General features: G+C 38.6%; 2 protein-coding genes across 2 annotated transcripts; both read right to left on the reverse strand.

Annotated features, from left to right (window-relative positions):
• Positions 1–254: 254 nt before the first annotated feature.
• Positions 255–16,895, reverse strand: crybg2 (crystallin beta-gamma domain containing 2). The gene is made up of 20 exons (XM_079485627.1): positions 16,411–16,895; positions 11,644–13,234; positions 8,883–8,930; positions 6,837–6,955; positions 5,741–5,945; positions 5,303–5,442; positions 4,990–5,116; positions 4,871–4,903; positions 4,645–4,784; positions 4,389–4,515; positions 4,073–4,227; positions 3,723–3,849; positions 2,392–2,424; positions 2,187–2,299; positions 1,860–1,989; positions 1,616–1,755; positions 1,392–1,515; positions 1,128–1,286; positions 674–833; positions 255–482 (listed from the first exon to the last, which is right to left on the reverse strand). Exons 1-20 carry the CDS (start codon positions 16,860–16,862, stop codon positions 394–396), a joined length of 4,212 nt encoding a protein of 1,403 aa, XP_079341753.1. The 5' UTR covers positions 16,863–16,895; the 3' UTR covers positions 255–393.
• LOC306910485 (uncharacterized protein) lies at positions 16,886–25,076 on the reverse strand (the record flags this gene model as incomplete). The annotated part of the gene is made up of 4 exons (XM_079485062.1): positions 24,756–25,076; positions 21,634–21,730; positions 17,028–18,929; positions 16,886–16,954 (listed from the first exon to the last, which is right to left on the reverse strand). Exons 1-4 carry the CDS (start codon positions 24,935–24,937, stop codon positions 16,886–16,888), a joined length of 2,250 nt encoding a protein of 749 aa, XP_079341188.1. The 5' UTR covers positions 24,938–25,076.
• Between the last annotated feature and the right edge of the window lie 1,603 nt (positions 25,077–26,679).

A 26,679-nucleotide genomic window follows, 5' to 3' on the forward strand; every position in this document is an offset into this window, starting at 1 on the left:
TGTATATAAAATATATAACAGAGACAGTGAAAAGCTAATACAGTTTTCTGGATTCATCTATTATTTAATCATTACTATCCAATTTGAAACTATGTGTTGTAAATCGTAGTTTCATAAAAGACCTGTATGTAATCTTCTATGCAAATTATGTGCAAATAACGGTTTTCAGCTCATCACTTTACATTTCACAATTATAACAAATACTTTCCTGTCCATGGCCGGTTTGCCTCATTCACTGTCCAAAGTGTAACTATAAGGTTTATATTTTACGCCGTGTGGTTGCGTCTCACTCGATGTCAAAAGTCAGTTTTTAGAAAAAACGTTTTTATTGGTCAGGCAGCCTGAATGGGTGAGGTAAGGCTTGGTGGGTCAGTTAAGTTCAAATGGGCGGGGTTAGACGAACTCCAGCTTCCACTGTTGGCTGGCATGTTCCTCGTTCTCCTCTCGAACAACTAAATGATGTCTGTCATATGACTTTCCCCCTGAAAAAGATTACAGTACATTACAGCATTGGTCATGTTATTTCATTTCTATTCATGCCTATTAACGCATTTCACGTAAGAATTGCTTGTCACAACAGCTGCCATAATATTTGCATTTTTTAACATATTAACATGGGATGCATAAATGATTTCTTAACTTTTTATGTAAACAAAACTTTTATATATCTCACCTTTAACGTCCAGCACCATTTCAGGGAAAGTGACACTGGAGATTTTGCCGCTGACCTGAGCGGTCCATATTTGAACTGGCGTACGTGCCTCATTCCACAGTACTACCTTAGCACCTGTGTCTACATTCCCCATCACCTGCAGACTCATGGTCCGTGCCAGCTGCCACAAACAAAGAATGTGGGAGTCGAGTTTTAATGGAAAGTGTTGTGCACTTGAATTATAATACAGCGCCCCCTGTAGTTACTATGCTCACATAACAGCCAGCTACAAAATTCTCATATATAGTATGAAAAACAATGTCATCTTAAAAATTTAATCACACAATCTTACAACCAAAGAATCCCTAAAATTGTGAATATTCAAATTTGTAACCTATAACATTCTACTGTAAAGAGGATTTTATAATCATCTATTATGTACACATGATGTAGATGTCTCATACGTGTAATGTACCTTGTTCTTGATGAGCCCGTCCTGGTAGAACCAAACATCACTGAATCCCTCCACCTCCTCTGAGACGACCACACGGCCTGTTTTCATGTCCTCAACCCCACCCTGCACTGACATGTAGTGTCCAGACTCTTTATTTCTGATGCGGAATAGTCTTTGTTTCTATGGGCACACACATAAAATAAAGACATAAAAAAATACAAACATCTTTATTTTGTATGTTTCAGTCATTCTACTGTTATTTTGGCATTTGAAGCTGATACTAACTTGTCTGACTGGATAGAGAGAGCCGATACCGGAGAGAGAGCTGTATTTGTGCCAGTTTGTGATTTCAGCGGGCTCTAGTAGAATCTGGCGCCCCCTGTAGTTACTATGTTCACATAACACCCAGCTGCGGAAAAGAGAGATTGACATGACATGATAGAAAATTATAGCCATAAAACCACAAGAAGGCTTTTAATATAAAAAGTATTTAACCAGGCAACACTCACCAGCCACTGTTGACCCTCACAGAGAGGAACTGTGTATTAAAGCCCTCCTCGTGTAGGCTGGATACCTGCGTATCAACTGTGACCTCTCGACCTTCAAAACCCTCCAGCCCATAGAGAGAGACTGAAGGCACTGAAAAAGTCTAAAAAAATGTTTTTTATATGAGTATTTCCTTAAGAGTTTCCTCTTGTTGATTACAAAATTACAAATCATTTGCCCACCGAAACAAATCTTTTGTCTACTCACCACTGGAACTGACTTCACCGACCGAATACTGCAGCTGGGAAGACAGCCCATGCTGGTGAGGTTGGGAAAATTCCCTTCTGACAAAACATACTGGTCTCCTGTGAACATGTCTCCTTCATACAACACCCAGCTGAAATGCATTGAATTACACAACATCAGTGTACCAAATATATTTTTAGGTTCGTCTGCAATACTGCTCATGTCCTATTGAAGCAACACTGCAATACTATAGAACAAAATTATACAATTTATTTATATTATATCTACAGTTAATTTATTTATTGACTGTACCTTACAACCAAAGCAATTCATCCATTTAACACTAACCTTCCTCCCACCACCCTGCATGACTTCACTGCAAAGTTTTCCGGCAGCTGGCCTGTGTTCTGATGACACACATTACATGTGCCCTGGAAACTGGGCTCTGAATACAGCAGCACCTGCAGCGACAGAACAGAACAAAAGAAAGTGATGACATTACTGATGCGTTTCTTCATTGCTGATGGCGAGGATGTTGAATAAGTCAGCTTACCTCATTTTTTAAGCTGGGCCCCGCACTGGGTGCCTAAAACACACAAGATCAGCCTCATCAATTAAGCCAAGGACATAATGTTGTCTTTATTCAGGACAAATATGAAATACAATAATTTTTCTGATAAATTCAGAAGCATATAAAGAGTTTCAAAGTCACCCAATCGCCCCAATTACCTCCAGTGCCATAGGCACGGGTGTGCCGGTCCACCCACAGTGGCAGCTGGCACACATAAACATTTATTTTTGTAGATCTAATAATTTTTTTTTCGGAATTAAGGTTATTGTTGTTTGTTTAATAACCATATTTGTTACCGCGTATTCTAAATAAATGGAGAATCTTTGCCTAAACCTTGCTAGCTAGCTAGCAACAACAACAACAGTTTTCAGAGTGACTCCTACGGATTAATGAAGGTTGCTGCCTGATGTGTGCATGCCTGGTAGGACAATCTGGGTAAGATGAAATTTCAGTACAGCGTTTTAGAGGCGTTTGGCCAGAAGGAAATATTACACGTAACGTTACCGCGCAAGCACTACAGACTTGAAGTGGAAGGTCCTGAACTTACAGTATTTGCCCAACTGAAAACTCAAACAATTTGACTGGTATGATAAAGACGTTGCCAGTTTACTGCGTGTTTTGATCACATTGCCTGTTACAAAGCTGCAAAAAATGAATTTCTTACTTAGTTTTCCAGTAAAAATGTTAAAACAATTCTTGAACCAAGAAGTATTTTCTTGATAAGCAGAAGGAAAATAATCTTCAATTAGGTTTACCTTTTTCTTAGTAACTCAATTCAAGATAATTTTTCTTACCCCATTGGCATTTTTACTAAAAACAAGACTTATTTAGTCAGTTTGCTTATCAAGAAAATACTTCTTGATTCAGGAATGTTTAGACTTTTTTTACTGGGAAACAAGAAAAAAAGACTAAGTAAGAAAGTCCTTTTTTGCAGTGAAGCTGTGCTGTGGAGTGCTTGGATCAGCTGTGCATTTTGACGTTTCACATCAGAAACGAGCGATGGAAGTGCCAAATTTCAGAATAAAAACCCTTAATTCGCAAAAAAAAATTTACGCAATTAATTCGGCTAAATAGGTTCCATCTCAGCGAGCCTAGTTTTACACATCAGTTTTAAACACAGTCTATTCTGTAACGTAAGTGGTACGCAGAGTAGGGGTTTTTGCACATTCATCTGTCAATAAAAGTTTCTGTTATGCTATTGATTAATACTCCAAGATAATAAAGTTCATTGTACCCTCGCAGACACAAACATAGCGATCAGAACTATATAGACCATGAACACATTCATGAAAAGGGTCTCTGAGACCACTCACAGGAAGGATGGGCTGTATGGAGCAAATGCGGTTGTCCCCAGAGCCCCAATCCCCACAGCCCTTGTAGAAGCCTTTCTCTAGGACATACTGGTTGCCGGAGAAATCCACATGAGAGTAGGCGACCCATCTGAGGATGAAGAATAAATTGATATATTTACTATAAATAATTCCACACACCAACAAATTTGGCCTAGATGGTCCGAAATGTTTAGTCATTAGTCTTGACGCAATGATTTTGATGAAAATAACACAACGCATCTACAGTACAATTGAATACTATTTTTTTAATTTCTGCAATATCTACTCCATTTTAATCGCTCCATTCATGAATGTCACAATACAGTACATACGCTCCACTCAGCACATGGATGGAACTGCTGTTGATGCTGAACCCGAACACCTCCACATCCGCTACAGCTTCCGTCACATCAAACGTTTGCTCTTCATCATTCTCCTTCTCTCCTTCAGACTCTGCATATAAAGTCACCATAGGCTCTGACAGCTCCTGGTGTGCAAAGATAAAGATCAGTAAAAAAATGATTAAACTGACTTTGCATGCCAGCCTATGCAGTACAATCTCATGTATCAATTTAAATATCCCTTCTAGTATCATGATTCACAGTTTTATTATATGTAAATATTATCATAAAGTGAAAGGCTTCTTACAGTTTGGATGACTCGGACCGAACGCAGCTCTGAGTTAACCCCTCCCCACACCCGCCAGTCATGGTATTCTCCCTCCTCCAGAAGATACTGGTGACCACGGAAACCTTCCTTTTCGTAGCCCACCCAGCTATAAGAAGAGAGAAGAAAATAACACAATGAATTAGAATTTGAACAGAATATCATCCAATTTCTGTCTCTCTTAAACACAAATAGTTTTGACTTTTCTCTCTCTCAAACTAAACTAGTCTTTACTCACCATCCTCCAATAACTTTAATGGATGCTGCACTGTACATATACAATGATTGTCTATTGTCCGTTTTTGTCATGAAATCTCTCACGCTGCTGTAGATTTCTCTGCTTTTCCCAGTGAAAAATGTCTTTTCGTAAAGCACAATCTGTAAAAAAATAACAACATATAACATGCAATATCTTCACATTTCAATTCAATTACAGTCGATAGATGTTGCTTCCTTAAACGTACTTTTGGATCAAGGTTCTCAACTCGAGGTTCCCCCTACAAACACAAACAAAATGCACGCTTAAGACTGTTTTAAAAGCACGGTGGACAAAAGAGGGACGTTATGTGAAGGTGAAACTTACGATTTTGAGCGGGTGCAGAGAGCTCACATACGGGTTTGTGACACCCCAGGAGGCAGGCGATGGGTAACCGCCGACTTCAAGCACCCGTGGGTTGCCCTGAAAGAAGGGTTCTGCAAACACCAGCCATCTAGTGGAACAAACATTACTTTAATAAACTGACTTTAGTTATATAAAATCACAAAGGACATGTGTAAACTGGGCAGAATTGAGAAGATTTTTCTCCAAATCAGCAGAGACAATGCTGGAAAAGACTTGACTTTGGCCCCTCAAAACTACATGTTGTGCTAGTTTTTTAATAAGCAACTTCACTCACAGCCCAGCGTTGATAATCACAGAGTTCCCTTTGATCGGAAAGCCAAAAATTCTGGCGTCTTCGGACGTGTCTCTGAACGTGACCTTCTTACCCTCTGCATTTTCCTCTGGGAAGAAACTAATTTCAGGAACACTGTAATCCTAGTTGAAAAAACGTTAAAAGACACAAAAGAAGTACTGTTGCAAGTCTGTTACTTAAAGTATTGCTGCCAAAGCAGGTGCAATTCTGCTATAAGACACAAGCTATAATCTATAATCATTAAGACCAAGCTATTCTGAGACAAACAGGCACATGATGTAGTTTACTACCACTCATTCAACATTATTTCAGTTAATGCAAATAAGGGTCCCTGCACTAATGTACACCATATTACAGTAATATGCATCATTTTGAACATAATAATTTTGTATGTTTATTCTGTTAACAAGTGTGTCATACCCGCACTGCCCGTCGTATGGATCCAATGGCAAACGTTTTCTCGAGCTGTGGCTTGAGCTCTTCATCTTCTTGATCCTGTCCTGTTCCATTTTGCAGATGAGCCTCTTCTTCCTCCGGTGGTCCGAAAGGATTTGTCAGCTCTACGTCCCCCTCGTCTAGTGCTATCTTTTCTCCTTTGAAGTTTGGCTTCTCATACAACACCCACCTTCAGAAGACAAAATATGCGAAGAATTTAAGGCAAAAAGGATGTTTTGCATATGACACTTGTTTTAATGTGCGGTTATCTAATTAAGAATATTATAACATTTTCTTATTATGTTTTTCTTAATTTTCTAAAATTATGTAATATTGCATATCTAATGATTTATATATGTGCCCTCACCCCAATTCATGGTCTGTTTCTTTAAAATAAATGAACTATCACCACATTTAATTTCTATTTCGATGTTGGACATCTGATCATGTGAAGAGCATCATGATGACATCTGATGTTCTCCAGTATAGCTGATATTGCCAGATCACCTCTCGGATAAAGTGTAGACGTGTTGCTTATGCATCAACATTCATGAAATCCCATCAGCCTGTATTCTTTAACAGAATAATTCTTTAAGATCCTATCTATGTGCAGTTTATGCATTGTGTTTTACTGATGTTTTCTTGATCAAAAGCAGGCAGATCCTTCATGTGGAGACCGATGTAGAATGTGTCGATTCCCCCACCAGCCCATGTGACAAGCGTGTACACATCATCCAGAACCTTTAAACTTTACAACCTCACTAAACTAAATATAAATAATTTAATGTGCATTTATCATCCTGTCTTGTGTATTGATGTGCGTTTGCTGCCCCGTGTGTTTACCTGCCTTTTTGGTATCAGACACACCGTTAATGCGATGGGCAAAATGTTAATGAATTTCATTTCACACAGCTTTACAACATATCTGTGCCATCAACTAAAGAATGGTGTAGTTACCACATCTACCAGCAGGGGCCAGCAGTCTGTTAACCAGCCAAACCTTGACACTACAAAGGCACCTTTGTGTTATCATTTTAGTAAGAGGGCACTGCATATAAACGTATATATATATATGACTTACCCCCCTCTGATCACTCGTATTGAAATGGTCCCAGTAAACTCCCACGCTGTGGCATCCACAACATCACCTCGGACTTCAATTGTATGGCCGGTCATTCCAGGCTCTTCATAAATGAACATCTAATAATGAAAACAAATGTTAAAGTCTCAAACACGGCCTGTGTCTCGATCTGCTCCCTTGCCCGTGAGATTGTGATCAGTATATCGTGTACACGGGTCCAGGCACTGGTAAGGACCCTGGCTCCCTTCTCATTGGGACACCGTTCACTTAATTATAAAATGTATCTGTTAAATAGATTGTGTTGCTTGCCTTGTGTTGCCTGCCTATACATAATATAAAAAGCTTTTGACTTTTCAAAAGTTATATCATGTTTCATGAAGTTCATTGAGTTGGCTTGTGCGATTTCGGTTTAACGTCTTCAAAACTTCATGTGATTTCCAGTAAGGGAACATAGGAGCATCGATGCTCTCTGGTTATTAGGGAACAAACGTTTCAGTGCACTGGAAGGATTTTGTGAATGAGTCGGCCCTTAAAATGTCCGCCTCCCTGGTCAGTGCCCTGACTACTGAACAAGGGAGCTGATTGATACACAGCCAGTGGTTCTCAACTAGGGAGCATAACAATCTTCCAAGAGAACCTCAGAAATACTCATTGTTTTTAAATGTTTTTTCACAGTTTGGATATTTCTTTTATAAATATACATCTTGCTTGTTATGTCTGGCTGTAAAATATTTTATTATGTAGATTTTTGTGAGTCGAAAGCCCTTCAAATATTGCTTTAAAAGGGTTAAGTTGACAATGATCGCATTGTTTAATATTTGACCTTTTCAGCCACTAGGGGCAGCAGTTGTAGTGACATTGGACAATCTTCCTTTTGTCTGTCTGTTAAACAGAGCATGTCCACATTGTCCCACTTCTTTAAAGCACCTTTGTTGGCTTATAACCGTAAGGCTGCAATATTACACTGCTTACTAATATAGGTTGTGAGGTGAGGAAATACATCTAATAGCAAGAAATGGCCTTGACAATCCAGTTTCAGGTGACTTTTTCTAAATCTCGATCGGCTGCTGATGCAGAATTTAGGATGGTCAATACTAGTTCAGTAGAAACTAATCCAGTTCAGCAGTGTAGAAAGCTGTGAGTCACAAACATGAAATAGATGATGATGCGGTGGCATGTTAAAATGTGCTTAAAAACAAACACATAGTTGTTTATTATGCTTTCAGACAGCTATCCTGAATCCCCAAAACTGTAGGTACATAAATGCTTAATAACCTATTTTGTGCTAATTTGCATAGCATGTTGATTTTAATTGAAGTGGATTGGTGATACATCAACCTGTTTGTATGCGTTTCTTTACTAACATCCTAAATGTTACACAATGTTGACACTAGAACTTAGTTTTCCAAATATGCAGTACATTTTAAGATCTTAATAAAATATATTAAATATTTAAACTATATCAGTTTAGGGATTATAATTAAAGCAACAATCCATAATTTAACAATGGCTCATTTAAGATAATTTCCATCCGGTTATTGTAGATTGTTTGTGATTTTGTAGACAATGAAGTCATTATAAAAAACATAGTTTATGTGCCTGAACTTGATAACAGGAGATTTTTGAATCTATAGTTTCTCATTTTGAAATTACACTTGCACGCAAACTCATCTTTTAAAAGACAAGAGTACAAAACGTACTGACCTTATGAAGCTTTATTCGCCCAGACTAAAAAAATACATTTAGTTCCAACAAAGTATTAACTGATTTAAAAAAAAAATTATGTAAGTCATGTAATGAACTGTCTATACTTGTGTTTTTGACACATGAACGGGTCTTTATCACACACCCACTAATCTCTCTCACCTGCTCTTTAATACCAGCCGCAGGCTTTGGGAACCCAAGCATATTCTGTCACATCTTATTTGATATATTGAGCACACACAGAGAATTTAAAAGGGCTGGACCGGTCTTATCAATCAGACCATTAATAATCTCATTAACGTAGTGTCACTGAGATAAGAACAGTAAAGTGGAATGACTCACCTTTCCAGGTCGAGGATTGAGCTTCCCATGTTCCTTTTCTTTTGTGAGCTAGATAAAGAAACATTTTGAATAAATAAATATTAACGTAACATATGGATGTGTATTGTAACATGTAAACTGTAAAATGCTTGAACAATGCCTAGTTATGTATTTTTGCCATTGACGAACCTTTGGAAACCTCCTCCTTAGGTTTCTACATGATCTGTCACTTTCACAAAATTTGTAACGAATTCAGTGAGCCATGACGAAATTAGAATAAAGGCAACATTACAAAAGAGCCAAAGTCAAATTTCTCTGTTTGCATATGGGGATGTTCTTTATGACAAGCCAAATAAAATATTTACGTAATTCAGATGTCATAAAGGTCACTTCATAAACTACCCAAGTGTCACTTTGTTTCTTTCAACAATGTCTCTATATGCATATGCAACATGGGTGTGGGATGCCATCCATATCTCTATAGTAAATATGTATATTTCTAAAATGTACTGTAACAGTACCTAATAGACTTATGTTAATACTATATTTTTATTATATCTATTTGATATTTATTTAGAGAGATATAATAAAAATGTCTAAAGCAGGGGTCTCCAACCTTTTTGTAAGCAAGGCCTACCAAAATATCTAAAATCCTCTAGAGGGCTACTTGTTGGTAACATACATTCAAACTTTAAACATGTGATGCCTTATTATATATTCTTTCAGATATTAAAGCTTATAACACTTGCTAATAATAACCTTTCATGACGATGTAGCACTTGGCTGATCGGTATGGTCACAGATTTGTCAGCTGTCTTGAGCATTATGGGTGAGCCCTGTGTTTAGCGGGCACCTTACAGAGTTCATGCGGGCTACCAGGTGCCCACGGGCACCACGTTGGAGACCACTGGTCTACAGTATATCAACTATAACATCTCATACTGCTATGGGTGTACAATATGACTGTATACAACAGTATAAAATTTGCATGAAATATTATAGTACAAAAGATATTTCAGTGTGTTCCCTGACAATTGTTTATACGGTTGATGAGGATGCTGCACCGACATGTGACCAGGGCATGGAGGCGATATAATTTTTCCTCCGTGCCCATTGCAATGGCAAATACAAAGCAAGTCACTGGCAAGACAAAGTACAGGGTGTGTCTGAGCAGGACTCGACACACTACCGTTGTAACAAAATGATCGACGCAAATTTGTCGAGAATAAAGGAAATAGACAGATAACAAACATCATCACTCCCCATTTCCCTGCCTATGGATTCTGAGCAAATTTTAAAACACATTTTTTATCTGTCAATATTAATTTGTGTATTTGGGAGATTTGCATAACAAGGTAACTATGCGTGTCCTATGCAACTGTTATTGTGGCTTTTCTCTTTGTTTGAATACGATCTCATTTCATACAGGACTCTCAATCATTATTTGCATGACCCATTGGCACACTGGCAAACACTCCAACCACAACATTAGCATACAAGTAACAAAGAACTGTTTGATAACTCAACATGACAGTCTATGTCAACAATGGTCACGAGAAGTGTGACAATATAAACAAACACGGTAACACAGGTGAATGTTCATTTTACACTAGATTTGTGATGGACATTTTTTATGGGTTGTTAAAAGGAAATCTTCAGGAATGTTCCTAGTCACACCTGCAGGAAGAACTGTCCGTGCAAACCCGCTTTTAAAGAGCATTTATAACCCAACACAAATGCTATTTACAAAAATCGTTTTGGCTTTGAGATGGCCCTGGGCATGAAACAGATGACCTGTTGCACGTCTGTTTTACAGGACGTGAGAAGGCGTGAATACTGCATGAGCGCTGATGGACATTTTTTATGGGTTGTTTCAATGAAATCTTCAGGAATGTTCCTAGTCACACCTGCAGGAAGAACTGTCAGGGCAAACGTGCGTTTAAAGAGCATTTAAAACCAATCCAAAACCCCCCAAAACATTTAGGATCTTAGAAAAGTGTGGGATTAATGTATGCATTAATTCTGTTTCCACATTTTGCATCATCTCGCAGGATAAAAATATAACCCAACACAAATGCTATTTACAAAAATCGTTTTGGCTTTGAGATGGCCCTGGGCATGAAACAGATGACCTGTTCCACGTCTGTTTTAGAGGACGTGAGAAGGCGTGAATACTGCATGAGCGCTGATGTAACGTATACTCCGGTCAATCTCTATTGTAAACTCGGCCCACTGGGGTGCCATTACACTCCGTCTTTCCTTTCATTCACCAAGGTTTTGGGCAGAGCTCAATCCACCTTCTGCAAAGTCTAATCGGACTATTATTATCTTTAAGTGTTCTATAAAATTATAAACAGGTGTGTTATAACTGTGAGGTGTAAACCTGTAACTCAACCAGATTAGCAACACCACAAATTCAATTCCACGGAAAAGAAAACTGATAATGTTACTTTGGGTAATAGTGATTACCAAATGCATACATAAATGTACTGCACTTCTTTTGAGATCCAAAACACATCATGCTGTTTTACAAAACTTGGAGTAAGTGGTTTTGTATCCGGTTACATTGCGGCTGATTAGAGAGTGTTGACATACTGTACTAGGAAAACAACACTCTCATTCATTCCATGTCCTCGTTCCCCAAAATAAACTTAAGCACGAAACACTGAGTTGTGTTTTTACCCTTTTCTCACATTATTTGTTCCAATGATGTAAATGAAAATGCTGTCTATACACTGTTGTAGTCATATCACATAGTATTGTGACATAAAACAGTACTCACATATGAATCCGGGAAGGCTCTGTATTTGTGTGTTAAATTATGCTCCGGCTCTGCTTTTGGTTTCTGATTCATCTGGAAGCTTTTGTAATCAATGGGTTGATGATGGAGAGCTCCATCAACGCTACTGCTTCGTTGAAGGCTCAGAGCTGGCGAGTGGTAAAGATCCAGTGGGGTCTTGTGGTCAAAGCTTGAGTTCTCTGTTGTGGAGTAATTTCGGAAAGAAGGAGGCATGCTCATCCGAGAGGGTTCGGAAATCCCACTTAGTGAACTCGATGAAGACATGAGGTGCGAGAAGCGCTCGAAACGGTCTCCGAGCAGACTGTCCGTGGCCTTGGGGGCCAAGCTGATGCGGTCGTGACTGCTGCCGATGTCGGGGAGAGAGGCTGCGCGGAAGATTGAAGGTTTTCTATTCTCGTGCAGGAAGAACAGGCTGTTTTCCAGGCGAGATGCAGGGAATAGACTCTCTCCGTTTGTCGCCGGTGTCTCTTCGGCGCTCAGGTCAGTTAGGGAACCCTTGCGCATAACGATGCTGTTTAGGGCCGAAGCTCGCATGGGCTGGGAAAGCCTCGGGGGATCTCCAGACTGCCGTTCTTTCAGCAAGGTCAATGGAGATCGCATGTCCTTGGGGGAACTCCAGTGGAGACCCAAGTCAGGTGGTAAACTGAAATCTCCGTTCAAAGGCTTCTTTGGCTCTGTAACCAGCGAGACTTGAGTTGGATACAAGATGGGGGTGTCCTCTTCGATTGGAGGCAGCGAGGAGAACGGTGTGTTGGAGGGTGTGCGGTGAAGCCTTTGACGGGCCGGTCGGTCCATGCTCTTCAATGTATCCACCAGGCTGTCCATCTCGGAGTGTGTGTATGAAATCAGAGGCTCGGGTTCGAGACCAGTGGGCGAGGAGTCCAGCTCTACACGCGTGGCTTTGAACACATCGGAGAAATCCTCTCCCACCTCCGTGATCATCAAGCTGCTCTCCTGGGAGTCAGAGCCTGTTTTCTGTATCTCTCGCTCTCTCTCTCCGACAGGTGTACTAAGCTCCACCCTGCTCCTCCCACTAAAGTAACTCTCACCCGATTGAACTTCGCTCTCCCTGAATTTCCAGCTACTGTTGCCAAGGCTACCTGTGCTCTCCAAGGAATAAGAAGTGGGCTGGGTTTTCTGCGTCCCAGAGGAGCTGTAATGAGACGTGTAAACACCTCTTTCATAGCTGGAGGACAGAGGAGAGGAATGCAGGTATGAGCTGTTTGTGAGGTTATAATCTGAATTCTCTGTGAACTCCTTTACTTCAGAATCAGAACGGAGCCATTTTCTGCGAAGATCAGGACTCGATTCTGAATCTCTAAACCCATTGCTGTCCAACTGACTTTCATAGTTGCCCAAATTGCTGTTACTGTCAGAGCTAACTAGGGACACTTTGCGGACCACCATGCCGTCATCTCTGCCCTCTCGGGTGGATGATGGCCGGCTGAGCTTCGTATTGAGGACGGCAACGGCAGTGCTCATGTCTGTCTCTGATCCAGGCTCAGTTCCTGCTTCGTTTTCTATATCTGCTTCTTCAATCACTGTACTAAGAACAGTAGATGCATGAAATGATCTAGAAAATAAGATGGAAGAGAGGGAAACACAAAGACATTATTACTTGAACCATACAAGTTTTCCTGACTACAGTCAATTTAAAGAAAGTCTTCACATACAATTTCATGTGACACATGGTAAACTTGATGTCTATGAGTGCAACAACTTCTCTGGTTTCAAGAACACAAACTGTTTTAAATAATAAATAATATCAAGATTCGAAATACAGACTTAAAGAAAAGTATGATTGTATTTAGAAACAAAATCAGAGGACAGGTAATGCCAATGTGGGAGTGTGGGAGTAAATAGCAATTTGCGTAGGTGAGTTTCTGGAGACATGACTATACATGTTAAAACAACACTTCATAATGGATCTCAACCTTAAAATCATTAAAAGACATTAGTGTTGGTTCTAATGCAGAAGGCAAAAGTCGCATAATGGGGCTTTATCAAATGTGTGGTAATGCATTTGTACTTCTGTGATAGGAAACATCCCAGATTTTACGTTACAAAGTTATTATTTGTCGAAACATAGATCTGAATTTACATGTGAGTGGGAATAATTTATGAAACAATTGGTAGTAGAAGGAAATACTTTTTCATTTTAAGTTAAGGATTAATTTAGTTAAGAATTATCTAAACTCAAGGACCATGGGTTTCGATTAACATTCCACACACACATCTGCTTAAAAACAGACTGAAGAAAAATAAGTCAAATGATGAAACAGGGTACACACACAAAGCAAAGCAGGCTTGAACATGTATACTATAACACATGCAGGTTTAATGGACATTAAAAATAATATTACATAATTGAAGCAAATGCGTCTAATTTGCATAATAAACCATTATTGTTTACTATATGTATACAAAAAACCCATCAAAGATATAAACACAAAGGGATTTGAAAAAAGTCATTTTGAGAGGAGAGGAAAGAAGATGCGGGTACATGTCATGTATTTTCTTTTTCACTAAAACACAGTTAGCCATGAGCCATTTGAAAGCACAAGTATCAAGTTTAGCCAGCTGCTACATCAAGTGTCTGTATTAGCCAAAGCTCGCCCCCTATAGGCAAAACTGGACATCACAGTGTCATTTCTTTTAATTACATTCACATTTAGTTCATAGCAGATGCACCAACAGCACCTTATGTAAAACATTGTGGGTGTTAGTTCGTGTTAATTTCTTCATTCTACGAATTGTTGTGGTTTCAATCAAAGCCAAGCCCTGTTTCGGTGTTAACTTCGCTGTTTGTTTCCTGCCACCAGGTAAAGATTTGAATAAAACACTTTCATTTATAAATGAACTTTACATAACACCACATACACAAACATGTGTCCCTGTAAAAACCAGGCTAAAGTCTCAAAATAACAAGCATCAAAGTTTGATTTTAACCATACATTTTCATATGATGTCTTTTAATATTGACCATGTCAAAAAACAATGTTATATTTGCACAGAATGTTCTTTACATTATGTTGGATGCTATTATGTAGAAAACTGTAGGCTACGTTACAAAAGAATTACTTTGTGAAAGGGACACAAATATAAATAGCTTCGTTCTTCAAAGTTTACTACACTAGTTAGAGGGATTCATTCAGCTCTCCAGGGTCAAAAAGGATCAACGTTGCACTTTTCTTAAAGCCGAACTAGTAAAATGATCAAATTTATCACGAAGCGATTAAAGAGTTCACCTGAAAATTCTGTCATGATTTCAAACCTGTATTACTGTCTTTCTACTGCAGTACACAAAAGAAAATATTTTGAATATATATATATATTTGGGTGAACTATCATTTTTATAACCACTTTCTCTCCATTCAAGTAAATCTTCATTTCTATGTTTGCTCATAACAGGTGCTAATGTAGTACAGACTACACTGCCATGAAGAACAAAGTAATGAGGGGTCACGCTTTGCAGACAAGGGTATGAAGGTTCGATGTGAATAGCTGTCAGTCACTTGCATCGTTGAAATCATTCTAAACATTCATTCAAGCTGATGTTGCCGGCTGTAATCTGTTTCGCAAAACACACACTTCAAAATGTTTAACATTCATGCGAAAGGTATTATCAGAGCATTTAACAAAGCGACTGAAAAATAAATGCTATCGTCCATGACCTTCAACCTCTCACTACAGCTCACAATCACTGTTTGCATGAGAAATGAATCAAATCGCATTAAACTAAATCAAAGGTAAGAGACTCAAATCAATAAATCAGATTAACGAAGCTGCTCCGATGAGCATAAGGACATCTGTAACAATTAGAAAGTAAATGTTTAGATTCCTGCTGATACTGCACGTCTGCTTGTGGAAGCGTTTCATTCATAAGGTCTATTTAAAGAATGTGTATAATCAGGTCTGAGTCAATAGCAAACTTTGAACCACTGATCTGCCACACATTCTTTTAACTGCCCATCCCATTTAAACGAACCTATAAGATATGAGGTTGTAAGTGGGTGAGGCATTGATAAACCAGTGTCAAATTCAAGTTTAAAATGATTGTTATGATTTATGATTATTATATTAATCCTTTACATTTCATTAGTTGCATTTATCTTTAAAAGCGTTGCATCCTGCAGTTCACTGTTGGCACTGACTATTGTTGACACTGCAGATCAACAATAGAATTTACAGTTTCCTATCTAGATACTTTAAGAAATACATTAAAATATCATTTAGAAGACAGAAACCACTGATACAAAATTACTATAACACATGAACTCATGTACTGTTCAAAAAAGATGTCACGCTTACATATGAAATGAGTAGATCATATGGCATATACTCACACCGCTGCTGTTCTTCTGAAACCTCGTATCTCCATATTTCATCATTTTATTAAATCACACATTTTTTGTCACCCTTTAGGTTTGTCACAGTGTTTTACAAACATCTAAGTGGCTAAAAAGTGATTGTCAAGTTTGACAACACAGTAGTTGATCATTTCAAAAGTACAGTGTTGTAGACACAACGCTATAAACAATTGTCATTATTTCAGGAATAAACTCACAGTCACAGTTGAGAATGCATCATAAATGATTGTAAGCGTTAATGTTAAAATAATTATTTCTACTTTGCTGTACTGTGCATTTTTTGCAGTCTGGCGATCTCAAAAATGCCATCAGATAAAGCAAAACATTCAAGGAAAGTAAACGTCAAGAATTTCTATCAGATGTAAAGATCAAGACTCACCTGTCGCCTTGTATCAGTCGTGTTGGAAGCAGGTGCTCCTGGACAGCGTTAACATCAACATCTGCCCTTCCCTCAGGTGTGGTTTCACTGATATCTACCACACTCCAGTGAGTTAAGGTTGTGATGTTATCTGTGGCTGTTTTTACCTCCGTCAACTCAACCTTTCCCTGACTTGCGTTTTTGCTGTGAATGAAGGTCTCTTCTGTGTTGTACGGAACGGAGATCTTCTCCGTGTCCGGAGCGGACTGCCAGCCTTGACCTTCACTGTTTTGTGTACCTGTGAGCAATGTGACTTTGCGATCCTCTTCGTTGGCCGTATGGTCCTCCCCCTTAGCGTGGAGGATATCAGTGTGTGTTTGGTATTGGATCCTTGCGGTGTCCTCTGGCAGTGTTTTCTCTTCACAAGAATGGCGCGGGTGGAGCCAAGTCTCCAGGTGATTGTGTGTTGCCATGCTGGAATCTACGGGCGATACGTCTACTTGCTCGTCAGAGGGAGGGGTAGGGTCGCATTCTTTTGGGACACATTCTCGATCGACTGGTAGGGCTGGTTTCAGTGGAGCGAAACGGTGAATCTGCCTCACTGGTTGACCTGTCAACACTTCAGTGTCTACACATACATCTGATTCTAGTTCTAGCACACCATGACTATTAGATTTTTCTCTGGTGATTTGCAAACTTTCTGTTATGTCTTCAGCCCACTCATGATTCTGGACATGTTGAATGTCCGGACTCTTATTAAGGAACATTTGCTTTTGTGGTAAAATATAGATATATTTTTCTTCAATTGGTGAAATCTCATGAGTTTTATCATAAACATCATCCAGTCTGTATTTCTCCTCTGGCTCCTTCATTTGCACATCATTTTTGGTCATCGTAGACAGTTCTGATGTTTTACCCTGACCAACCATCTCATAATTCTTAAGACTTCCTTTATAGAGCACCTCCTCTGTATTTAAACCTTTGTAAGATTGGATTGTCCTCTGGTAGATCTCTTCCTTTCGGGCCAAAGAGTTGAACAGGTCCTGTGAATGAGTGGCTTCAGAGATCAAAGTCCTTGACGTCCCATAGTCTGTCATATCTAAAGAACTAGAGACGTTTTCAAAGCTGGCTGATTTTGCTCTGTCTATTCCCTCACTTGTGTAATCTCGTCGTTCATTCTGGGATAAAGTGCTTGAATAAGACGTATTTTCAATCAGAACTCTCCAGGAATGGTCAGGGTCAGAGGTGATGGGATCTGAGGGAGATGAGAGGTCAAAGGTGTCGGTTTTCGTAGAGTTAGTGGTGTGTATTCCTGAAGTAGCCGACTCAGTCAAAGACATCTTTGACTCATCCTCAGTAAGGACAGGTTCAGGATGAACAGGTGCTACAACAGGGCAAGGTTCTTCTGAGTCAACGGCACATGTGGGAGTATACTCAGTTTGTGGAGATAATGTAATGTATTCAGGACTACTGTGGGAAGGTTCAGGATGGCTAAACACTAAATCTGAGTTTGAGGTGGAACTCAGCTGGGATAAGATATTGTTTGAATCAGATGTGAAAATTCCAGAGATAAAAGAGATGGAATGCTGGGATACGGAAGAGATGGAGTTCTCAGGGGTTGTAAAGGTATTTGTGTCTGCTTTAGAGGCGTTGTCTGCAGTCAGGGGATTGACTTCCAAATCAGATGAAACCCCTGGTAATTCAGATGTCTTCCAAAAATCTGAGTTAAAAAGTGAATAATCATCCTTACGAGAAACCCCATTTAGGTTCAGATGTGTATCAAGGCTTGAATTATCAACAGGATGTGTATCAACACTTTCTGGAGTTTTGGCTTTGGGAATTAAACTGACTGAGTCTATGACATCAGCCTCTGAAATGCAGGATTTTGGATTTGCATGGTCAGTCTCTGGACTTTCTTCTACTGCAGCATTATTTGTGGAAAAGACATCTGCGGTGTGCAGATTGCCTATTACAATTACAGGTTCAGTACCCTCCACCTCGGAAATCCTAATCTGATGTTTTGAGAAGGTACTAGAGGCCTCGGGTATATTCTTTTCGGCAGGGGCCTGGTAATCCCTATTCACAACTGGGGAACCATCACATGAGCGATAACCTGTGGCTGGGCTCTCTGGAGGTGTCTGGTAACCATCACTTTCAGAGAATGAAGAGTCAATGTACGATATTGTTTCACCGTCCAATAGGGGGGGCATAAAAGCATCACTAGGAATGACATCATCTCCTAGTCTGTCTTCCTTATTGGGCAAAGACAAGTCCTGGGGTTTGTTAGAGATCGTATGGGGAGGTGCTGTAAACAGAGCCTTTGGTGCCTCAAAACCAATCTGATGTGGTGAGGTTTGATCTGTTTCTATCTGGTTTTGCATCTCATCTTTCTCACTGATGTGACCTTTGACGCTTGGGTTTTCAATGACGCTTGAAAGACTGCTGGACACATCTCTCTTCTTCTTTTTCCAATTTAGTTTGAATATGTTGAAGCTACTGGGTTTTCGGAGGTCAGTTTCTGAATAACTGAGCGGCCCTTTCTAAAGAAACAAAGGGAGACAAAGAAAAGAAACATTTTGTTAATGTTTGTGAAATTTTATAAAATATTAAAAATATTTTTTAAATGATGTAGACAAATTTTTTATCAACTTACTGTCAAATTGGGAACTGACTTAAACTAGAATTATCTTTTATTTATATTAATTTAAAGCTGATAGTCTAAAAATGACCAAACATTTATTCTTAAGTAAACACAAAAAAAGAGGTAGATGCTGCTGCTCATCACCATGTCTTAAGTTAAAACCCCACCAAAAATGTTTTAATTTAGAGGAAAATACTGTATGTATATGTTATGTGGTTAACAACTTTAGCTTAAATAACTTGACATAAAAATCTGAAGAACCTTGCACAGATAGATATAAATCTATACAAACATGAAGCGCGCAAGACAAGCCCTGGTTACAGATTACAAAATACACCTCCTGCAGTCAAGCAATGCAGAAGTGTATCAGCTTTCATAAAACTGTCCTGTCAGCACGCTGTCAGGAAAAAACACCTGTGGAATTTGTTAAAAAAATACAAATATCTAGTGTGCTCTTGGCTCTATCTGCTGGCCAGGTGAGGAAATTCATCAAAATACATGTGGCTAGTGGTTATAATAAATATAAAAATGCATGCAACCTTTAAATGAACGTGACCTGTACTTGATCAAATCACTACAATTGTTGACAAAGTTTCAAACAATATTCACTGTGGTTTTTCAATAAAAACCCATATGGGTTGCCAGGTGCAAGTTTATGTGTTACAATTTTGACGGAACATAAATTAAAATAGTTTTTCCACAGCAGTCTTTAAAAACATTTTTACAGTTGATATAGATATTAACACGATACAGACATAAAACACAATTAACGTCTTTATATAATTTGGCTTTAATTGCAATTTTATTTGTTCACTGTTAAAAACAATTTACGCCTCAACTACAAATTTTGTAGTGACCAGTTCCATCTAAACTTTCTCTATCACACAACCCAGTGCTCCTAAGACGGAATTTAGCACAAATTGCCTGAATAAACAGTGTCCATCTCCATGTCTGTGCATGTCTTTCATGCAAACCATGCTTAGAAAGCTTAACAGAGAGGAATGTGAATTGATTATTTTACCTTAAACAAACTTCCTCCAGTACATCAGCATCATTAAACGCAATTAAAGGAGCAATGTGGAGTTTTTAGCGCATCTAGTGGTGAGGTTGTGAATTGCAACCAAGGGCTCACTCCACCCCTCCCCCTCCCTTTCGAAGCACTACAGAAACTCACACAGGACAAACATGTCATGTTTTTCGCTTCTTTTCCGAAGGTGATAACATATTGACGAAACGCACTCTGTAGAGCAGTTTGTCTGTTTAGGGCTACTTTAGAAACAACATGGCGACCGGAGGTGTAAGTAGATATAAATAGCTCATTCTAAGGTAATTAAAATATAACGCTTCATTATGTAAAGGCTTACATATCTGAAGACATATTTATTAGGGGTGTGAGGAGACATCACAAGATCCGACTGGTTTCTGGAGAACACAATTTCCTCACGCAATTGGCATGATGGAGTGCTGGGCTCGAAACTGTGTCGCATATAATCCCTAAATGCCGTGCTGTGAGCTAGAGTGACCAACCCGGCCATTCATAGACTGATTTTCCATCCTGCCGTGCTACTTTCCCACCGTGTTTCTATGTAAACACCCACAAGACGGACAGGTTTCAACCTTCGCCCACATCTGTGGCGCGTAATAGCACAAGTATTAGTGTACAGTATAGCAATTGCAAGTTCACATTACGTTATTTTAAGTACATTCACAGGCAACCCTGTTCAAAAACAGATCATCTGTCTCTTACATATGTGCAATGTAAGCATAAAACATGATGTGTTTATGTAGTTTTAACTGTTTCTCTGAAGGCTATGAGGGTTCAGTCAGTGGAGGAAGGAGGATTGACAGTGTGATATGATCGCCACCTCTGCTAACATGAGCACTATCCAAAAGCATATAGTGAAAACAACCACAGCTCTTTACTAAAAGATATGAATGTTAAGAAAACAACTCATACATTTTGTGCAAGTACTGCCTGTCATTTGAGTTTGTGACAAAACATTTGCAGTGTTTACGTATTGTTTATTACTGCATAATTTAATTCATAAATTTATGTTAAAAGTGGATTTTATAAAAATCTCATCTCGTTACCAGTTTCGTGATTAGTGTCTCGTCACACCCCTAATATGTATGTACATCATATTGCATTTCTGTCAATAGATCCTCCAAAAATTACACGCTGGACCTTTAAATTAATTTGAGTTTGGGTTTAAATCATAGATTTTATATTTTTGGGTGAACTGTTGCTTCATGTATTAGCTATACAACTGTTATACTTTGACTCTCCTCAAATAAGACTGCAGATACATTTAATACACCTGTTTCTACGAAAAATACAGAATGCTGGGCTGTTCATGTATTGTTTTATAAATATGGACAAAACCTGTTAATCAGCATTTTTCTGAAGTGTATACTTTTGTGTCTGGTGTAACAATGTATAGCATTCAGTATTTTAGTAAAACATGTCTGCTAAAAAACTTTACAGAAACAAATGCATGTCTAATGTCATTTTCTCATTGGTGCTAGTTAGCTGGCTAGTCTTTCATGCACATGTTGGTGTAAAACTAATTGACACTTGAAGTATAAATGTGATGCTCTCTGACCTTTGACCTGGGAACAGTGCCATATAGAGGTGACGTATATCCAATGGACTTTTCTCCATCCTGACTTTCACCATTGTCCAATGTGGCAGACTCGGTTCTGTGAGAGACAATATTCAGTCAGTCATACATAAAAACATCAAGAACTTTTCCAACTCTGACTTTAGCAAAACTGATAGGAACGTCAACGTCCTCACATACACGACGGCTCATATGAAGACAATGTGTAAACGGGCTATTCATTTTCTTGAAGGTTGCATGCTGTCAAAGGTAGCTTTCTGCATATTTTTAAAGAACGCTGTAGAGTTTGTTAAAACAAATGTGCAGTGTAACCATGGTAACTGTCATGAAACCAAAAAATGAGTACAAATAGTTATCAATCTACCAAAAAAGAAACATACTTTACTTTTACTTAACCATTATTTTCCTACGGGTGATTCTAACTATGTTCTGGTGTGAGGTCTTACAATGTACTGCATGATATGACAAAACAATCACAGTTTTGACACCAGTGGACACCATTTTATCCTAGGGCCCCACAACCCCTCAAGCCGCCCCTGTGCACAGACACACAAACTCATGCGAAACCTGCACTTACAAACACCAAAATATTCAACTTTAAGTGGTTAACAAAATCAGTTCTTTCACCAACAAGTGAGTCAATGGCATGCTGCCACCACCCTACATTTTGATTCAGCGTCTTAAGGAACACAATACCCTGATTGTAAGGACCTACTGTACAAGTTCTTGTACAGAAGATACAGTTCATAACTCTCAAGGTAGCATTAAGCAGGAACAGGTGCATCCACAATTACATCTGAAACATACTTCATCACACTTTTGGAATGTCAATAATTCAGCCGTCATTAATATAAAGTTAACAAAGAGCTACTGATACTTTAGAACCACTTGAAGGGTTGGTGAACGTAAGTAACATTTGAATGCCTCTAAAAATGTCCTGTAGAAAGCTAAGAACAACATTTGCATACATGTTCTCGCAGATCTCATCCGAGATCCAAGACTCCTCTGAGGGGATTTTCTCAATCTGAAGTGTACAGATTGTAGGGTCTATGCTAAACATCCCGCTCGCATTCCATACGCACCCGCAAATCCCCCAGGCACGGATGCGAAAAGCATGTGAAGGCGCATAAATATGCTTATCTAACACCGAGCATAACCACAGGAGCGACATTCATTTAAACAGCTCAGGAAACTGTCATGCCAATAACGTCGCAAATTAGGTGAAAACAAGCAAAAACTTTCTCAACTATCTGAGTTTTTTTCTCAAGTTTCTCCCCGGAGGGCAGAGTCAAACACTGAGTTTCGCTATGTGTTATGGTAGACCGTAAGCATGTGGAACGGCCAGTTTTACAAACATATAATTTGCAGCTATGCCCTGTAAAGAAGTGACTCGTAAGAATAAAGCTGACACCATGCTATTATGCACTTATATTAAGTCAATATAGTTTCAATTATGTTCATTTAGTTAAAAAAAGTGAGGTGAGAATGGATTCGTTAACCCTAAAGGATTTACACAGAGCTCAGCAAATAAAGCAATACGACCCAAGAAGCAGTGGGTTGGCGTATGGCATGACGCTTAGCTGTTATAAAATGCACTTGTAACCCACTGCTTTGCAGGCTTATTACTTTAATAAAATGGTTATTCCATATGCGTAGCAAGGATTCATAAAATAAAGTAAATAAAGTGATATTTAGGCTATTTAATGCGGTAAGCAGTTACAAATCAGGGTATTTTATAGCGGCTTGGAACTCGGCTTAACCAATCAGAATCAAAGACAAGAACCGACAGTTTTATAAATTATATTTTGAACGACTTTTCGGGTTTAGAAAGACTAGTGATATTGACTAACATCAAAATGATTCAAGCGAAACCCCTGACATACTGTAAGTTCCAAATATGCATTTGGTTTCTGTTGGATTACAACACAGACCGTGTAAGTCAAGACTCATGTTCTAAGTTTAAAATTATTAGCTGCACTTTTTAAATATCCTCTTACATGACCTCACTGTGGATACATGGTTTGTTTGCTTTGTCTGTGTGTTATTTGGGAATAGAGACACATGATTAACTGTGTTTAAACAGGGCATCACATATTGTATGAATGCAAACACAGAGAACAGATGCTGTCTTTTATAATAGCAGGTATTAAAGAATGGTCACATTTCAGGCACACTTGTTTGGAATGCTGCAGGATGCTCACCCGTGGGAGGAGCTTTTGTGACTTGTACGACTGACCTACAATAAGTTCAAAAGCTGGTTATTCCGTGGGAGCTTTAATAAAGGGTTTAATTTCAGAATGTTAATGAACTCGTAGAGCATTATCCAGCCTTTTCTTTTGGTTGCAATCACATAATTGGACCATTACATATGACTGAACTCATCCATGAATGTACATACATACTTGTACAGTATCATGGTCTATGAATCACCCTAAAAAGCTCATTTAATGTAATATCATATGGCTAAAAACGACAATAAAGCACTTCATGCGACATAAAGACTAAAAAAGAATATAACAACTCTTTTTGAGCATATTCAACAGGTGATTGTCTCTTGGTAAGCGTAGTCGATAGGTATGTTTAATCAGAATGGAGTGGGTCAAGGGCAGATGTTCAAAGTCCAGAGCTGCAAAAAGGTCCCACGGATCAGTGAGACACATTCACACGCAGTAATTCTGTGAAATAGTATCAGTTATGGACTAACAACATGACTGAGGTTTTTTGCCTTTACAGACCCAAGACCACCACTATGACTCTCAGTCAACCCCGGGACCCTCAAAACAATTCATTATTTTACTAACACTTTAAAATAACTTTATTTAAGAATATTAACATTACTGATATTAACAAGGGTTAACAGATCATAAGGTTGGAAATGAATGGTTATTTCATGGACCCCTGGTTGCGGTGTTTAATTCAAACTGGAAATGTATTTATTGAATTCTATTTGTGGGTTTTATTTTACTCTTTAAAACATACAGTGTGAGATTAACCATAAAAGTTCAACCTTAGGTTTCTGATCAACAAAATCACGAAGACCATTCATTATTGATGGAAAACATGAACTGCGTTCTTGGACATATAAAACAGGAAAATATTAAAACCTTGTGAATTCCAGGTTGTCCTGTGGTCCGTCTGCTGAGCTTTTCTTCTTTTTCTTCCATTTGAGGAACTTGAGCGTTGAACTCTTACCGCTGTCATTCTCCACAGACTCTTTAAGATCCGCTTCACTTTTAGAAAACAAGCTCTTGAAAGACTTTCTAGTGGAAATGCTTTTCTTCGCCATGACTTCAGAAAGAACTGTAGCAGTGTATTACGACTAGCTGGCTCGATACACGAAAAGTATCAGATGCCTACTCGCACAGAGGCAAATGCAACACTTGGCTGTGAGCGGACCTGGCTCTGCTTGGCCACAGTCCAAATACGCATCTCATTCTGTTTGTATACGCAGTCATATACAGAAAGCCCGAGAGAGAAACGCCCTCAGTGACAGCGTGTAAGGAATATGATACACATTCCAGTGTTAGGCTATACGTGCTATCTGAGTGATGAAGAGAAAGTTTATACACACATGGATCTAGGGATTTGAGCTACGTCATTTGATTTTGGTTTAATATTCCACTGCAGCGAGAATAACACTGTATACAAAACATGTAGGCTATTTTGCAAACATTTGGCTTTGCCTTCACACCTAACTTATGCAAATGAATGTGCTATTAAAGTAATAGCCGTACTCAGATAAACTGTGCGTATCTTAAGAACGAAGTAGTCTTTTAAGATTCATGATCTAAAAACAACGGCAGGGGTAAAAGAGTTCAAAATACAATTCCAATACAAAATATATTATTGCTAAAATAACTAAACGCACTGGCACATACTTGAATTCTTTATTAATTGCGTTTTTATATTTATCCATATGTTATTTTGACGACGAACCCCAAATCACCAAAAACAAAAGTATAAAAAGTAAAATCATAGGTCTAGCCCTTCTTCAAAGAAAGACAAAGGAATGTGAAGTGAAACGTTTCGTCTTGACACTCAAGGTAGAGTTTCCTTCAAGTATTTTCAAGTTTATCTGGTTGTTTAACTCCATGTTTTCGGTATGCTGCTGCAATGAGAGGTTTAGTCAAACAGCGCCCTTTTGCAAGCGTGGTTCTACAGAACAATAGCGAAGCTTCGTGGTACTTACGCTTTCGGTAAAACAATTGCAATTACATGCATTGATCACTAGATGGGGCCACAATGCTATAAATCGGACGGATTTGGTGTTTATGTGTTGTTTATGGAGAAGTCGGTCCCTTACGAAAATGTTATGTTTGTGGTATATTTTTTGTAGTAGGCTAGTACATTTACATTTACATTTACTCATTTGGCAGACGCTTTTATCCAAAGCCTAGTAAAAGCATGGGCAATTTTCGTAATGGTTTGACGCCTTGTTCGTCATACTGTTACTGTGGCCTACATGTAGACTTCGACGGGGCATTTATTTATAATATTTAGCCTATAAACATGTTATGTGCTTTATTCGTGATAGTTTCTCTATAAACTTGTTGTTGAGAGACCAGGAACAAAGGAGGCGCGCCATGCATAACAGTGGCCAAAATGAGTAAACTTAACCTACCTGTCACATGCGCGTGTGATTGAATGAGAAAAAATAATGTGGATGTAAAAATATTACTGTTTATTTTTATTCTGTCTTATCTGAATGTATACAAGTGGACTCTCAAACCTGCAATCAAGAGCATCCAAAGTAATTCATTTAAAATATTCTACAGTTATTAGAGAGATAAAACATAATTTTTAAGGCCAATGTAAAATCGTTACAATTACTTTCAACATGAAGTATACTCCACAGAAAATCACACAACACGTTAATTATTCATTTAATATTGAAATACAATTGAAACTGTAGCAATTTCAATGCTTTATTATGGGCATAAAAACAATAAAGCAATTATTATACAACATCGATTTCTGACCGCAATTCAACTACGTTGAAAGGTAAGACGGTGAAACAACGTTGCTATT

This window comes from Barbatula barbatula, assembly GCF_947034865.1.
Source record: "Barbatula barbatula genome assembly, chromosome: 21".
NCBI classification, from domain to species: domain Eukaryota; kingdom Metazoa; phylum Chordata; class Actinopteri; order Cypriniformes; family Nemacheilidae; genus Barbatula; species Barbatula barbatula.